The sequence below is a fragment of the Pongo pygmaeus genome, chromosome 13 (assembly GCF_028885625.2).
Source record: "Pongo pygmaeus isolate AG05252 chromosome 13, NHGRI_mPonPyg2-v2.0_pri, whole genome shotgun sequence".
Classification (NCBI taxonomy): Eukaryota; Metazoa; Chordata; class Mammalia; order Primates; family Hominidae; genus Pongo; species Pongo pygmaeus.
In genome coordinates this window covers 52797992-52813651 of record NC_072386.2, presented here as the reverse complement: position 1 = coordinate 52813651, position 15660 = coordinate 52797992, and the positions used below count along the sequence as shown (strand labels likewise).

Below are 15660 nucleotides of genomic sequence, written 5' to 3'. Positions count from 1 at the left end.
GATATCACTCATTTTTCATATATTTATTGTCTTTTGGTCATGACTTCCATAGAATTTCCACATGAGCAGAATTTGTTATCTACCAGTTCTTTTCTTTTCTTTCTTTCTTTTTTTTTTTTTTTTTTTTGAGATGGAGTCTCCCACTGTTGCCTGGGCTGGAGTGCAATGGCATGATCTCGGCTCACTGCAACCTCCGCCTCCCAGGTTCAAGTGATTCTCCTGACTCAGCCTCCCTAGTAGCTGGGATTACAGGTGCCCGCCACTACGCCCAGCTAATTTTTTGTATTTTTAGTAGACATGGGATTTCACTATGTTGGCCAGGCTGGTCTCGAACTCCTGACCTTGTCATCCGCCCACCTTGGCCTCCTAAAGTGCTGGGATTACAGGTGTGAGCCACCGCACCCAGCCCATCTACTAGTTCTATAGGGAACCAAGGCAGGCTATTAAAAAGAATCTACCAAGTCATTGATCATCTTCTACTTAAACAGTATAACTTACTTGCCTGTTCTCAAAAGTGTGGTGAAATAAGTGTTTAAAATTGAGCAAAAATCTGTCTCCTACCCTGAATTAATTTTGTATTAGCAACATTTAGGCCTTTGTTTTGGGTGATACTGATTATCTGATGGTGTGGTTCTTAATAGTTTATTTTCTTATATGAAAATATCTTCTATATTTTATTAATAGAAAAGCAAATACACTTTTATATATGTTTCTTTTAATAAAATTAGTTTAAAAAGGTTCCAGTAAAGCTTTAATTTTGTGAGACAAGTTATCACATCAAAAGAAGAGAAATACAGATGTAGAGTATAGAAGGCCCTATATTTCTCTTGTCTGGTTTAAAACCTTGATTCACATTGTTATTTTAGGTAATATGGCTCTTACCTTTTTTTCTACAAAGAAAATTGGTATTATGTTTAGAATATTTGTACTTTTGCTTTCTTTTTCTTTCTCCCATTACATGTTCAGTCTGATTTATCTGTATTCCTAAATCCTCCAGGTCAAAATCGTAGAACCTCTGTGTTTCTCTCTTCTTCATTCTTTATACAATATATAGTTAATAAAGTTATCAGCCTTTTTTCAGAATCTTTTAGTATCTTCTGTTTCCTGGATCAGATCCTTATTATTTCGTATCTGAGCCATGCACCAGCCTCTTAAAGAGCCTCCCTAAATACACTTTATTTTCTTCAAGCACTTCTATCATTGCTACTACTCTGCCAATGGAAGAGACATGATGAAAACAGATCTCCATAGTTTCTAGGATCAGGTCATTCAAGGGTACCTGCAGTCTGACCCCAACTTACTTTTCTAAGTTTTAATCCACATTATTTCTTCACATAAACTTCAGGCCCTAATCAAATTAGCTTATGCATCTGATCATATCTTGTGCTTTTTTGTGTGTGTGATTCCTTCTATTTCTTTACCCTGTTTTGTGTCCATCATACATTTCTTTATTTTTAAACACACTGTGAAGTTTCAAATCTTCCATGAAACCCTCCTTGATTACTCCAGCTGAATATAATCTTAACTTTCTCCAAGTTCCTGAAGGAGCTTTTGTGTGGTGCTTCCTATATCATGTCTGGTGTTATAATTATTTGCTTCTGTTTTGCTTCTAAGCTAAATTTTGGTCCCCTTGATGACTGAGACCACATCTTATACAGTCGTGTGTCACTTACTTATGGGGATATATTCTGAGAAATATGTCGTTAGGCAATTTTATTGTTCTGTGAATATCATGTATTGTACTTATACAAACCTACATGTTATAGCCTAGTATATGCCTAGTCTGTATTGTATAGCCTATTATTGCTCTAGGCTACAAACTTATATAGCATGTTGCTGTACTGAATATTGTAGGCAATTATAACACAATGGTAAGTATTTGTGTAGTTAAACATATCTAAACATAAAAAAGATACAGTAAAAATGCAGTATTACAATCTTATGGAACCATCGTTATATATGTGGTCTGCCATTGACTGAAACATTGTTATGGGGCACATGGCTATTTCTTTGTATCCAACACCACTTGTAGTATGATACTTCCAACATAATTGGAGTTCAGTATATATTTAACTCAGTAATATCTACTTTAATTTAGGTAATTTTTATGTAGAAGATATAATTTGAAGATATATTTAATGAAATAGGTTGATGTTGTATGTACTCTGTAATTGGGAACCCAGTGTAAATCAGTTTCCATTTGCAAATGAACTTTTATTAAAACTGTATTGCAAAATGAATGAAAGTTAAAGGAGGAATTTAATTATGCCATTTACTTATTTATTAATTATTTTAGAGACTGGGCCTTGGTCTGTTACCCAGACTGGGGTGCAGTGGTGTGATCATAGCTCAAGAGATCCTCCTACCTCAGCCCCCCAAGTAGCTGGGACTGCAGGTGTGTGCCACCATGCCTGGCTAATTTTTAAATTTTTTGTAGAGATGCGATCTTGCCATGTTGCCCAGGCTGGTCTCAAACTCCTGGGCTCAAGTGATCTTCATGCCTTGGCCTCCCAAAGTTCTGGGATTACAGGCATGAGCCACTGAGCCCGGCCAATTTGTATCTTGTAAATGCATATGTTCTGAAAATTATGATTAAAATATAATCATAGATTAAAACATGATAATGAAACTTACGATGAGATATTTCCTTCTAAATTTTTGGTTTTAGTGGCGGCATGATTTTGTGCATGGATGGATAAAAGTACCTGTGACTCATGAAACACAGGAAGAATGTCTTGGGATGGCAGTGTTAGATATGATGAGAATAGCCAAAGAAAACGATCAAACCCCACTGGCCATTTATAACTCTATCAGGTAATTTTCTTTTGCAAATCCTTACACATAAGTGTGAGTAGAGATTTTATATAATTCATATATATTTTCTGTGTTTACCCATGCCTTTTGATTTTGTAATACTAGTTAAGTACCCCTTGTCTAAAATGCTTGGAATCAGAAATGTTTCAGATTTTGGATATTTCCAGATTTTGGAATATTGGCGTTGAACTTACCAGTTGAGCACCCCTAATCCAAAATGCTCTAATGAGCATTTCCTTTGAACATCATGTTGACATTCAAAAAGTTCTGGATTTTGGAACATTTCGTATTTCAGATATTTGCAAGAGGGATAGTCAACCTGTAATAAAAAATCATATGGGTAAGTTTTATATCTTGGGAGTAAAACACACTTTGTAAGGTGAAATTATTGAAAGAGTTGTACTACAGGAAATATCATAGGTATTAAATATCTATTATTTGATTTCATTTATTCTGAGAAGGCTAGGTAAGTTCAGAGGAATAGAAGAAACACCTGGAGGCATACTTTTTGATAGTAGATCCTCCAGTTGGCTATATAAATGACCTGAATAAGTATTTCCCAAATGGTGGTGTATATTTTATTTGCATTAGAATCATGTGGGGGAGCCTGTTAAAATCAAAGATTTCTGGGTCCTAATCCAAGAGATTTGGATTCAGTAAATCCGAGTTGAAGCCCACAAATATGAATTTTTACAGATGCTCTAGGGTATTCTTATACAAATGGTCCAAACTCTGCATTCTTCAAATTATTCTTCTGCATATTGAACTTGACAATCATGGCTAATAACAGTTTTTTGAAACACTACAGGCTATAAAACTACTTTTTAAAAAGGTATATATAAGAATGGTTTAAGTTTGAAGGCTAAATATGTATTTTATATATTACATACTTCCCAGATTAAAAATTTGAGTACATCATGAGTGTGGTTAAAGCTTCCTTTTTTGAAATTGTTCTCCCAATAACTGGCTTCAGTCATTTCTTTGCCATGTCATCAAAACAGTTTACATACCCAGTTTGCAGAGTATCAATTTCTGTATTTCTCTCTTTGGTTTTAAATATTCTTGTTTTACTTTCAGGTGTCTGTTAGGCCTTAACCCAAGGGTGTAGGCCATAGGGTATAATTTTAGGAACTCAGGAATCTAGAAGGTTCCAAAGCCCAAAGGGAAAAAAACACATTCATTCATTCAACAGCTGTTTATTGAATACTTGTTGTATACCAGGCTATAGAGGAACATAGTTGGAGGAAGAGTATTTTAGATGTCGTTACATAGAAACTGAAGGAATTCAGGGGAACACAGTTGAAGAACAGAAGCTTTGACCCATTGAAGATGAATGTTATAAATATGAAGCCATCTCTAGACTTATGCTATCATGGAGTATTTCTGCTTTGGAAACCATGATGTCATCCAAAGTCTTGGCACAATCTTTCTATGTAGATTGTAGTTTCTTCCAGTTCGAGAATCATGTCATCTATTACTCTTCTCCCTACGTTATTTAGTCTAGTGTCCTAGACCTAATGACTATTTAGTAACTGTATTTATCTGATTCTTTTAACTCATGCTCTTAGCCAGGATATAAACACACATGCAAAATGCTGCATCATTTTTTTTTTACTGCTTTACTTTAAAAATAGTGTAGATATTAAACATTCATAAAAGATTCCATGATATTTTAAAAGAGTTTATTGAGATAATTTACGAATCATAAATCTCACCCATTTAAAGTATACAATTTAATATTTTGTATTATATTCACAGGGTTGTATAAAGATGACCACAATCTAATTTTAGAACATTTTCATCCTTTCTGAAAGAAACCCCATGCCCATTAGCATTCATTCCTCATCCCACTTTCCCCCAGCCTCTGGAAACCACTTATCTTTTTGTTTGCATGGATTTTCCTGTCTCAAACATTTCATATAAATAGAATCATGCAAAATGTGGTGTGGCATTTTTTTGTCTGGCTTCTTTCACTTAGTATGATGTTTCCAAGGTTCATTCATGTTGTAGAATGTATCAGTACTTCATTTCTTTTTATTGCTGAATCATATTTCATTATATAGATATACCACATTTTGCTTATTTGTTCTTCACTTGATGAAAATGTGGGCTGCTTCTGTGTTTTAGCTATTGTGACTAATGTGGCTATGAACAGTTGTATATGAGTAATTTTCTGGATGTATTTTTTTCATTTTTTCTTGTGCATATATTTAGGAGTGAAATTCCTGGAACGTATGGTAACTGTTTAACTTTTTGAGGAACTGCTTAAGTTTTCAAAAGCAGCTGTGCCACATTACATTCACACTAGCAGTACATGAAGAGTTCCAACTCTTTCCGCACTTGTTTTTGTCTGTCTTTATTTTATCCATCCTAGTGGGTGGAAGTGCTGTCTCATTCTAGTTTTGATGTTCATTTCTCTAATGACTACTGATGTTTGGCATCTTTTCATGTACTTTTTGGCCATTTGTATGCCTTCTGTAGAGAAGTGTCTATTTGAATTCATTGCTCATTTTTTAATTGGGTTATTTGTCTTTTAATTATTGAGTTTAGAAAATTCTTTTTATATTCTGGATACAAGTCCCCACATATAATCATATTTATGATTTGCCATTATTTCCTCCCATTCTGTGTATTGTTATTTTACTTTCCTGAAGGTATCATTTGTAGCACAAAAGTTTTAATTTTGAAGTAGTCTAATTTGCCCGATTTTTCTTTGTGTCTTGTGCCATGTGGAAATGTGGTTTTAGCAACATGGATGTCTTTCTTGGTTTTAGCAAGAACAGTTTCTCTTGAAATAATGGAACAGAAGCCAAACTGGAATGAGTTGAGGGATAAATGGAAGGCAAGAAAATGGAAATGGCTATGTACATGCTTTCAAAAAGAGGCCAGATAGGCTGTGGCTAGAAGGAAATGTGGGATTAAGAGATTTTACATTTTAGATGGGAAGGACATTAATTTAGCAAGCCCTTTGTGTTTGTGGATTCCACATCTAATATGTCATAGAATGAGGTCCAGAAAGGTTTCATGGATTAGATGGTGCTTGAGCTGAGCCTTGTAGAATAAGTAACTAGATAGGAGATGGATGATTGGAAGAAAGATTAGCATATATTAAGGCATGGAAAATTATTTAGTGGTACTTTAGAAATAAAATGTTCCTTAGAAGCAGAGAAACAAATTACCTTCTTTAGAATATTGTACATAGAGATGAATGTACAGAAAAGTCAGAACATTTCTAAATGGAATTGTTTTGATCACAAAGGAATTATTAGGAGTTGAAGCTGGCCTAACAAAATAATATACAGAAGTATGTTTGCATAATGAAAATGGCTTCCAACAAAATGTAACTATTTCCAAAATTCAGGTAAATTTTGGAGCACAGCATCATAGGAAATATTTGTAGCACAGTTCAATATGTGCCAAAATATTATCTTATAAACCATTAACTCTGGTATATGAAATAGAGAAAAGGAATTTTTAGAGATTCTTATTAACTAGATTGAGGATTCATTTCATTAGGGGAAGAAGATTAACATCTTCTTTGTAAACATTGATGATAACTTAGAGTGTGTGGATATATTTATATCATCAAACAAAATCTTAAAGTTTTATACTGTATGGATGGGGGTTATGTCAACTTACTCCACTTGGCCACTGTGTTGTAATGCCTACTTAATCATGGAAAAAGGTGGTAACTTCTTTTTCAATTTTTAGATTTATCTTCCAATTTTTGTTTTGTTTTGTTTTTCTGTATGTGCTTTTTTATCCCTAGCTACAAGACATTCTTACCAAAATGTATTCGAGCAAAGATCCAAGACTATCATATTTTGACAAGGAAGCGAATAAGGTACAGATTTCGCAGATTTATTCAGCAATTCAGCCAATGCAAAGCCACTGCCAGAAACTTGAAACTTAAGTATCTTATAAATCTGGAAACTCTACAGTCTGCCTTCTACACAGAGAAATTTGAAGTAAAAGAACCTGGAAGTGGTCCTTCAGGTGAGGAGATTTTTGCAACCATTATAATAACTGGAAACGGTGGAATTCAGTGGTCAAGAGGGAAACATAAAGAAAGTGAGACACTGACAGAACAGGTAATCCTTAATGATATGTTCTTGTTCTTTGTTATTTTAAGTAGAATGGAAATAAAAACAAAGTAATTTTAATCATTTGCAACATGGTATTGCACTTCTTCCATTTGATAAAAGTGGAAGTTTTTAATAGTGTGAAGCTATCAAGGTCATATAATTCTTTGCCTACTATTCGTAAATAGTTTTTTCATTTAATTTTTTATGACAAAATAATTAGCAATGACTATATTATAGTTTCAGAAAGATGTCAAATTCTAAAAGTGATTTTAAAGGAGTTTTGCCTTTCACTACTAGTGATAACAGAAGGCATAATTTTAAAACTTGTTAACTAGAAAAGATTGATATTAATTGATTTTATGATAATATATACCTGCTAAATAATTAATTTATTTTAGGTTTGCATTGCAAGTTTTGAATTTGTTAATATCCGTGTTGTTCATCGATTGTTACTAGAGATTTAGTGGGATGAATTTTTAGTTTTTCATCTTTGGTAGTCACATTTCCAGTTTTCTGGCAGTGGTTTCTACTATTGTTAATTGAATTGAAGAGTGCCATAGCACATTTTAGATTCCTGGCATCATTTAATGCTCTCATTTTTAAGTCAAGCAAGATACAGCATAGTCTTAGGGTTAGATTGATAGAGGAAATCACGTTTAATGCTTATCTATTGTTATCAATACCTTTTTTATTTTAAAGAATTTGGAATGAATGTTGTCTTCTTCATAAGTCTTGTTTCAAAATGGCTTTGTAAATTCTACCTGTTTTTAATTTTACATGCTTTTAATTATAGGATTTACAGTTATATTGCGATTTTCCTAATATTATTGATGTCAGTATTAAGCAAGCAAACCAAGAGGGTTCAAATGAAAGCCGAGTTGTAACTATCCATAAGCAAGATGGTAAAAATCTGGTAAGTTTGCTTTATGATTGAATGAATAATGGTTTCATTTTATAGTTCTCAGAAATATGTATTTTAGAATCTTAGTACCAAAATTATTTTCTGGGAGGAATTTTGATTGTAGTTTTAAATATAACTCTAAACATAAATGTCAGTTCAGTAAACTTTTTGATAACATCTAGCTTTTTGTATTACTATCAACACCATCTTGCTACAGTTTCTTGTACATTACTGTACTTTTTTTACTCATTTTTATGATTAGCAAAGCACTAGTTACTTTCTCCCCCATCCCTACTCTAGATTATACTAGTTCTCTGATGTAACGCTCACCCCTGACTAAAATATTTTATCAACAGGCATGTATATGTGCCAGTTATACTGCCTAATTAAAGGAGAAAAAATAAAACAATGATGTCTGGAATTTATATAACAAAATGTAAATCAATCCCAGGTCAGCCCCACCCAAGCTATAGGACATGGTTGATTCTAAAAGATTAACGCTTTCTCTTTTTTTAAATAGCTTCAGAAATCTAATTTATTTTAATGTAAATAGGAGAAATGAATTATTCTATACTTTGCTCTTAAGTTTCTCATTTATCTGCCCTGTCTTCTTTGTAACTCAGATGCTTCTTGACCCTTCCTGGCTTAAACTAGTCTTATTAATGTTATTTGTCCATTTATCTTAAGTATTTATATGGCTTACCTGTCTGGCTGTTCCAGGGTTATATTACCAAAATTATAACTAACTTGCAACTGACTTAATTCAGCATAGTTTTCTGTTCTTAGATAAAAATATGATAGTACACCTACTGCCTAGTAGACTGTGAGCCTTTTGAAGGTAAGGATCATATTTCTGTGTGTGTTTGTACCCCCTACACCTTGCACAGTACTCAGGGCCTAGTTTAGAAAAAGCTTGATAAATATTTTATGGATGCATAAAAGGATGATTAATAATTATCAACCTCAATGTGGATCTATAATAAATGTTTCTGGGGGAGTTTATTGATCTTACTGTGAACAAACTGTAGTAACCCAAAGAACTTCTCTATGGGACTGTATTTGGACTTGGCTTAATTTTAAGTCTGCAATACAGAGAAGTTAAGTAACTTTCCAAGGGCACATTGTTAGTTAAGTGGTAGGGCTATTTAAACTCAAATGCATGATTTGAAAACCTAAGCTCTTAAGTGTGACAGTAACTTCTTTGCTAAGTATCCGTAAAGCTCCTTAAAAATATTATACTGACATTTTATTGGAATTGTGCAACAAATTGGGAAGAGTTGACATTTCTTTCTCATATTAAATTTTCTATTTTAGGGATACATTGTATTTCTCCTTGTACACAAGTATTATTTTATGTTTTCAGTAATTCTTGATCATTTTATTCATATTGATACATCATGTTTCTTGCTGAATTTTATTCATGATATGTTATGCTTTTTCAGTTGTTTATTAAGATTAATACTTTTTCTCTGTGTATTTTCCTACCAAATTATTTATGGATAAAGGAAAGTAATTTTTGCTTATTATTGCATTTTCCCAGTGTATTATGTGTTAGTAATGTTTTGTTTTTACTATCATTTTCCTCTTCATTCTGGCATTTATTTCTCTTTATAATTTTGATAAAATATATATAAAATAAAATTTAGCATCTTAACCATTTTTAAGTGTACAGTTTAGTAGTGTTAAGTATATTCACTTTTGCATCCAATTTCCAGAACTCTTTTATCCTGCAAAATTGAAGTCTACACCCATTAAATAAAAACTCACCATTTCCCCCTCTTCCCAGTCCTTGCAACCACCATTCTACTTTCTTTTTTTTTTTGTTTTTGAGATGGAGTCTTGCCCTGTCGTCCAGGCTGGAGTGCAATGGCGTGATCTTGGCTCACTGCAACCTGTGCCTCCTGGGTTCAAGCAATTCTCCTGCCTCAGCCTCCCGAGTAGCTGGGATTACAGGTGCACGCCACAATGCTTGGCTAATTTTTTGTATCTTTAGTAGAGACAGGGTTTCACCACGTTGGCCAGGCTGGTCTTGAACTCTTGACCTCATGATCCGCCTACCTCAGCCTCCCAAAGTGCTGGGATTACAGGCGTGAGCCACTGTGCCCAGCCCCTCTACTTTCTTATTCTATGAATTTGACTACTCTACATACCTCAAAAGCAGGATCAAACAATACTGTCTTTTTGTGACAGGCTTATTTCAGTTAGTATAATATACTCAAGGTTCATTTGTATTACAGCATGTATCAGTTTCCTTCATTTTTAATACATGTATGTATTCTGTGTCATGTGTATACCACATTTGTTCATTCATCCATCAATGAATATTCAGGTTGGTTTTTTACTTTTTGACAACTGTGAGTAAGGCTGCTGTGAACATGGGTGTACAAATATCTCTTCAAGACTCTGCTTTCAATTCCTTTGGATATATACCTTCTATTAGTCCGTTCTCACACTGCTATAAAGATACTACCTGAGACTGGATAATTTATTTAAAAAGAGGGTTTAATTGACTCACAGTTCTGCATGGCTGGCCCAGGAAACTTAAAATCATGGCAGAAGGTGAAGGGGAAGGAAGCCATGTCTTACATGGCAGCAGAAGAGAGAGAGTGTCCGGGGGAAAGTGCCACTTTTAAACCATCAGATCTCATGAGAACTCCCTCACTATCATGAGAACAGCATGGGAGAAACCACCCCCATTATTCAGTCACCTCCCACCATGTCCCTCCCTCGACACATGGGGATTACAATTAAAGATGAGAGTTGGGTGGGGATGTGGAGCCAAACCATGTCATACCTAGAATTAGAATTGCTGGATCATATGGTAATTCTACTTGTAATTTTTTAGGGAGCCACCATGCTGTTTTCCATAGCAGCTGCACCATTTTACATCACTACCAGGAGTACATTCTCCACATGCTCATCAAAACTTGTTATTTTCTGTTTTCTGATAGTAGCCGTCTGATGGGTGTGGAGTAGTATCTCATTGTGATTTTGATTCACATTTCCCTAATGATTAGTGTTGCTGAGCATCTTTTCATATATGTGTTGCCATTTGTATATCTTCTTTGAAGAAATATATACTCAAGTCCTTTGCTCATTTTTTAATCAGGTTTTTTTTTGCTGAATTATAGAAATTATTTGTGTATTCCGGATATTAATCCCTTTTCAAATATATGATTTGCAAATATTTTCTCCCATTCCATAGATTGCTTTTCACTATGTTGCTTGTGTCCTTTGATGCACAGATGTTTTAAAGTTTTAGCTACTTCAACTTTTGTTGCCTATTTTTCTTTTTACTTTTTTGAGATATAATATGAACACAATAAAGCACACTAATCTTACGTGTATAGCTCAATGAATTTTTACATATTTGTACATCTTTGTAGCCACACCCACCTCAAAAAACAGAATACTTCTCTTACTTCTAGGTTTCCGCATGCATCTTCCCACTTATTCACCTCCACCCCTAACTTAAGATACCTATCATCTACCATCACTTAGTTTTACCTATTAATAAAGGTTGTATAAATGGAAATGATACTGTATGTATTCTTTTAAAATATAGATTCTTTTACTTAGTATAATGTTTGAAGATTCATTTATGTTGTTACATGTGTCAGTTCATTCCTTTTTATTGCTGGGTAGTATTGAATTGTTTGACTATATCTCAAATTTTAAATGTATTCTGTTGATGGACATTTGGGTTGCTTTCAGTTTGGGGCTTTTAGGGATAAATTTACCATAAACATTCTTATACATATTTTTTGGTGGACTTATGCACTCATTTTTTTGTATATATATATCCTAGAGATGGGATTATTGAGTCATAGTGATAGCTTTAGTATACTGCCAAACAATTTTTTGTAGTTCTGTCAGTTCACTCTTCTTTCAGTAATGCATGAATATTATAGTTGTCTCATAACCCCATCAAATCTTAATTTTGTCAGTCTAAAAATGTCTTAGTGTGTCTGGTGGATGTGTACTGGTAGCTATTGTAGTTTTTATTTTCATTGCCCTGGTGAGTAATGATGTTCAATACTTTTTCACTTACTTATTGTTCGTCTCAATATCCTTCTTATGAAGTGCCTGTGACAGTCTTTTGCACACTTTTCATTGACTTGTCCCTTTCTGATCAATTTGTAGAGTCTCTATAGATTCTAAGTCTTTTGTAGGATGTTTGTAAAACGTATATAGACATACGTCAGAGATATTGCTAGTTCAGTTCCGGACCATTGCAATAAAGCAAATATTGCAATGAAGTGAGTTGCATAAATTTTTTGGTTTCTCAGTACATATAGAAGTTATGTTTACACTATAATCAAGTCTACTAAGTGTGCAACAGCATTATGTCTTAAAAATTAATTTAAAACACTATTGCTAAAAAATCCTAATGATAATCTGAGCCTCCAGAGAGTTATAATCTTTCTGCTTGTGAGGATATTATTTTGATGTTGATGGCTGCTGACCGATCAGTGTGGTGGTTGCTTAAGGTTGGGTTGACCGAAGCAATTTCTTAAGATAACAATGACATTTACTGCATCAATAGACTCATTTCGTTAAAGATGTCTCTGTAGCATGTGACATTGTTTGGTAACATTTTACCCACAGTAGAATTTCTTTCCAAATGAGTCAGTCCTCTCAAACCCTGCCACTGCTTTATCTACTAAACTTTATTCTAAATCCTTTGCTGTCTTTTCAACAACATTCACAGCATCTTCACCCAGGACTAGATTCCATCTCAAGAAACCATTTTATTATGCATAAGAAGCAACTTGTCTGTCCAAATTTTATCATGAGATTGTAGCAATTCAGTCACATCTTCAGCTCTATTTCTAATTCTAGTTCTCTTGCTATTTCTACCACATCCTAGTGACTTCCTCCATTGAAGTCTTGAACCCCTCAAAGTCATCCATGAGGGTTGGAATCAACTTCTTCCAAATTCCTGATACTGTTAACACTTTGACCTTCTTCCGTGAATCACTGATGTTCTTCCTGGCATCGAGAATGGTGAATCCTTTCCATAACTTTTTCTATTTACCCAGCTTCATCAGATGAATCACTATCTATGGCAGCTTAGCCTTACAAAATGTATTTCTTAGATAATAAGACTTGAAAGTTGAAATTACTCCTTGACCCATGGGCTACAGAATGGATGTTGTGTCACCAGGCCTGAAAATAACATGAATATCCTTGTACATCTCTGTCAGAGAGCTTGGGTGACCAGGTGCGTTGTTAATGAGAGTAATACTTTGAAAGCAATCTTTTTTTCTGAGCAGATCTTAACAATGGGCTTAAAATAGTCAGTAAACCATGCTATGAACAATAGATGTGCTGTCATCCAAGCCTTGTTGTTCCATTTATAGAGCACAGGCAGAGTAGGCTTAGCATAATTCGCAGAGCCCTGGGATTTTTGGAATGGTAAATGAGCACTGGTTTGAATTTCAAGTCACCAATGGCATTGGCCCTTAGCAAGAAGGTCAGCCTATCCTTTGAAGCTTTGAAGGCAAGCACTGACTTCTCCTCTCTAGCTGTGGAAGTCCTAGATGGCATGTTCTTCCAACAAAGGGCTGTTTTGTTTACATTTGAAAATGTTTGTTAGTGTCACCATCTTCATCAATGGTCCTTACTAGAACTTCTGGATAACTTGCTGTAGCTTCCACACCAGCATTTGCTGCTTCACCTTGCACTTATGCTGTGCACATGGCTTCTTTTCTTAAACCTCATGAACCAACCTCTGCTAGCTTCCAACTTTTCTTCTGCAGCTTCCTCCCCTCTCTCAGCCTTCATAGAATTGAAGAACATTAGGGTCTTGCTCTAGATTAGGCTTTGGCTTAAGGGAATGTTATGGCTGGTTTGATCTTCTATCTAGAACTTTCTCTGTATCATAAATAAGGCTGTTCACTTTCTTATAATTTATGTGCTCACAGGAGTAGCACTTTCAGTTTCCTTCAAGGACTTTTCCTTTGGATTCATAACTTGCCTTTTTAGTGCAAGAGGCCTAGCTTTCAGCCTGTGTTGGCTTTCAGCATGCCTTCCTCACTAAGCTTAATCATTTCTAGCTTTTGATTTAAAGTGAGAGATGGGTGAATCTTCCTTTCACTTGAATACTCAGCGGTCACTGTAGGATTATTAATTGGCCTAATTTCATTATTGTTCTGTCTGAGGGAATAGGGAGGCCTGAGGAGAGGGAAAAAGAAAGGGAAATAGCTATTCGGTGGAGCAGTCAGAACATACACAAATTTATCACTTAAGTTCACCATCTTATATAGGCCCAGTGTGTGGTGCCCCAAAACAATTACAGTTGACCCTTGGACATCACAGGTTTGAACTGTGTGGGTCCACTTATATGGAATTTTTTTTCAGCCAAACATGGATGGAAAATATAGTATTCACAGGATGCGAAACCTGCATATGTGTAGGGCTGACATTTTGCATATATGGGTTCTGCAGGGCTGATTTCAGAACTTGAATATGTTCAGATTTTGGTATATGCAGCGGTCCTGTAACTAATCCCCATTGTATTCTGAGGGACAACTGTACAATAGTTACATCAAAGGTCATTGATCACAAATCACCGTAACAGGTATAATAGTAATAAAGTTTAAATTTTGTGAAAATTACCAAAACATGACACATAGACAGGAAGTAAGCATATGCTATTGGAAAAATTGCACTGATAGACTTGTACTTGCTCCACATAAGTTTGTCAGAAACCTTCAATTTGTTAAAAAAAAAAAAAGTCATGTCTGCAAGGAGCAATAAAGGGAAGTGCAGTAAAACAAAATGTGCCTGTATATCAATAAGAGGGTTACTAGTTAGTGAACTGCTAGTTCAAAGGGTATGAATATTTACAACTTTGATAGATTATTAAAATACTTCTCAAAAGGTGTTTCCAATGTATCTGTACACCTCTTTTCTTGTACCCTTTGCCAACATTGGATGTTATCAGTCTTTTAATTTTTCTGCCAAATCAATGGCAAAATAATGCTGTCCTGTTATATTTCATTTCCTTAATTAGAACCTGAGATTGAGCAATACCTCATGTGTTTATAGGTCAGCTTTAATATTTATACTTCTGTGGATTGCCTTTTCATGTCCTTTGACTAGCTTTTTTTTATTTTTAATTGCTTTATAGGTTTTATTCCCACAATGTATGTTAGGTATATTCCTTTGTTATACATGTTTGTAATCTCCAAATCTTTTAATTTTGTTTAGGATACCTTTTATAGTACCTGTTTTTTTGGCTATTTGTGTTAGGTAAATACCTTTTATAGTTCAAACTTGTCACATGCTTGTCTATTATAATTTTTGGTTTAGGACTCTATTCTTTGTTCTCTTTATGATTATGTAAATATTGTTCATTGCTGGGCCAAGAAATATGCTGTAATCACATTTTCATTCTTATAGAACTTTTTCCAGGAGTTAATTATTGCTTTATGATTTTTCCTTTGTATCTAGCTTTATTTTCATTTTCTACAAGAACTCTGTAAAGTAGTGGACTTCTCATACAAAATTTCACATAATCAAACTTGTCACATATGATAGCATTTTTACTTCTTTTCTGGAGAAGTACCTCTTCGATGACAGCATCTTACTTTGTAGTGTGGACTGGAAGTTTTCTAGGTACAGCTATTATTTTGTCAGCTGTAATTTTTGGTCATTCCTTTCTTATCCTGGTAACTATGTTTTCATCTCTCTTATATTGGATCTGATTTTCTAAATCTCATGTTTGCCCTGTTTTTCTAGGTACAGCCTCTTCTGGTATTTGTTGGTATTTTTAACATGATTGAGACAAATTAGAAAATTAATTTAGAGAGGATTTTTACATTTTTATGATATTGGATTTTCCTACCATGGTTA

At 34.3% G+C, this 15660-nt stretch overlaps 1 protein-coding gene across 5 annotated transcripts in view; it reads left to right on the top strand.

The window, feature by feature from the left end:
- Nucleotides 1-15660, top strand: part of JAK2 (Janus kinase 2) — a 143870-nt gene that overhangs the window by 63600 nt on the left and 64610 nt on the right. For all 5 annotated transcript variants that reach the window (XM_054500549.2, XM_054500545.2, XM_063649551.1 and 2 more), the window contains exons 5-7: nucleotides 2669-2814; nucleotides 6584-6905; nucleotides 7693-7812. In XM_054500549.2, the coding sequence (XP_054356524.1) occupies nucleotides 2669-2814; nucleotides 6584-6905; nucleotides 7693-7812 (588 nt within the window). The remainder of the gene's footprint in view (nucleotides 1-2668; nucleotides 2815-6583; nucleotides 6906-7692; nucleotides 7813-15660) is intronic.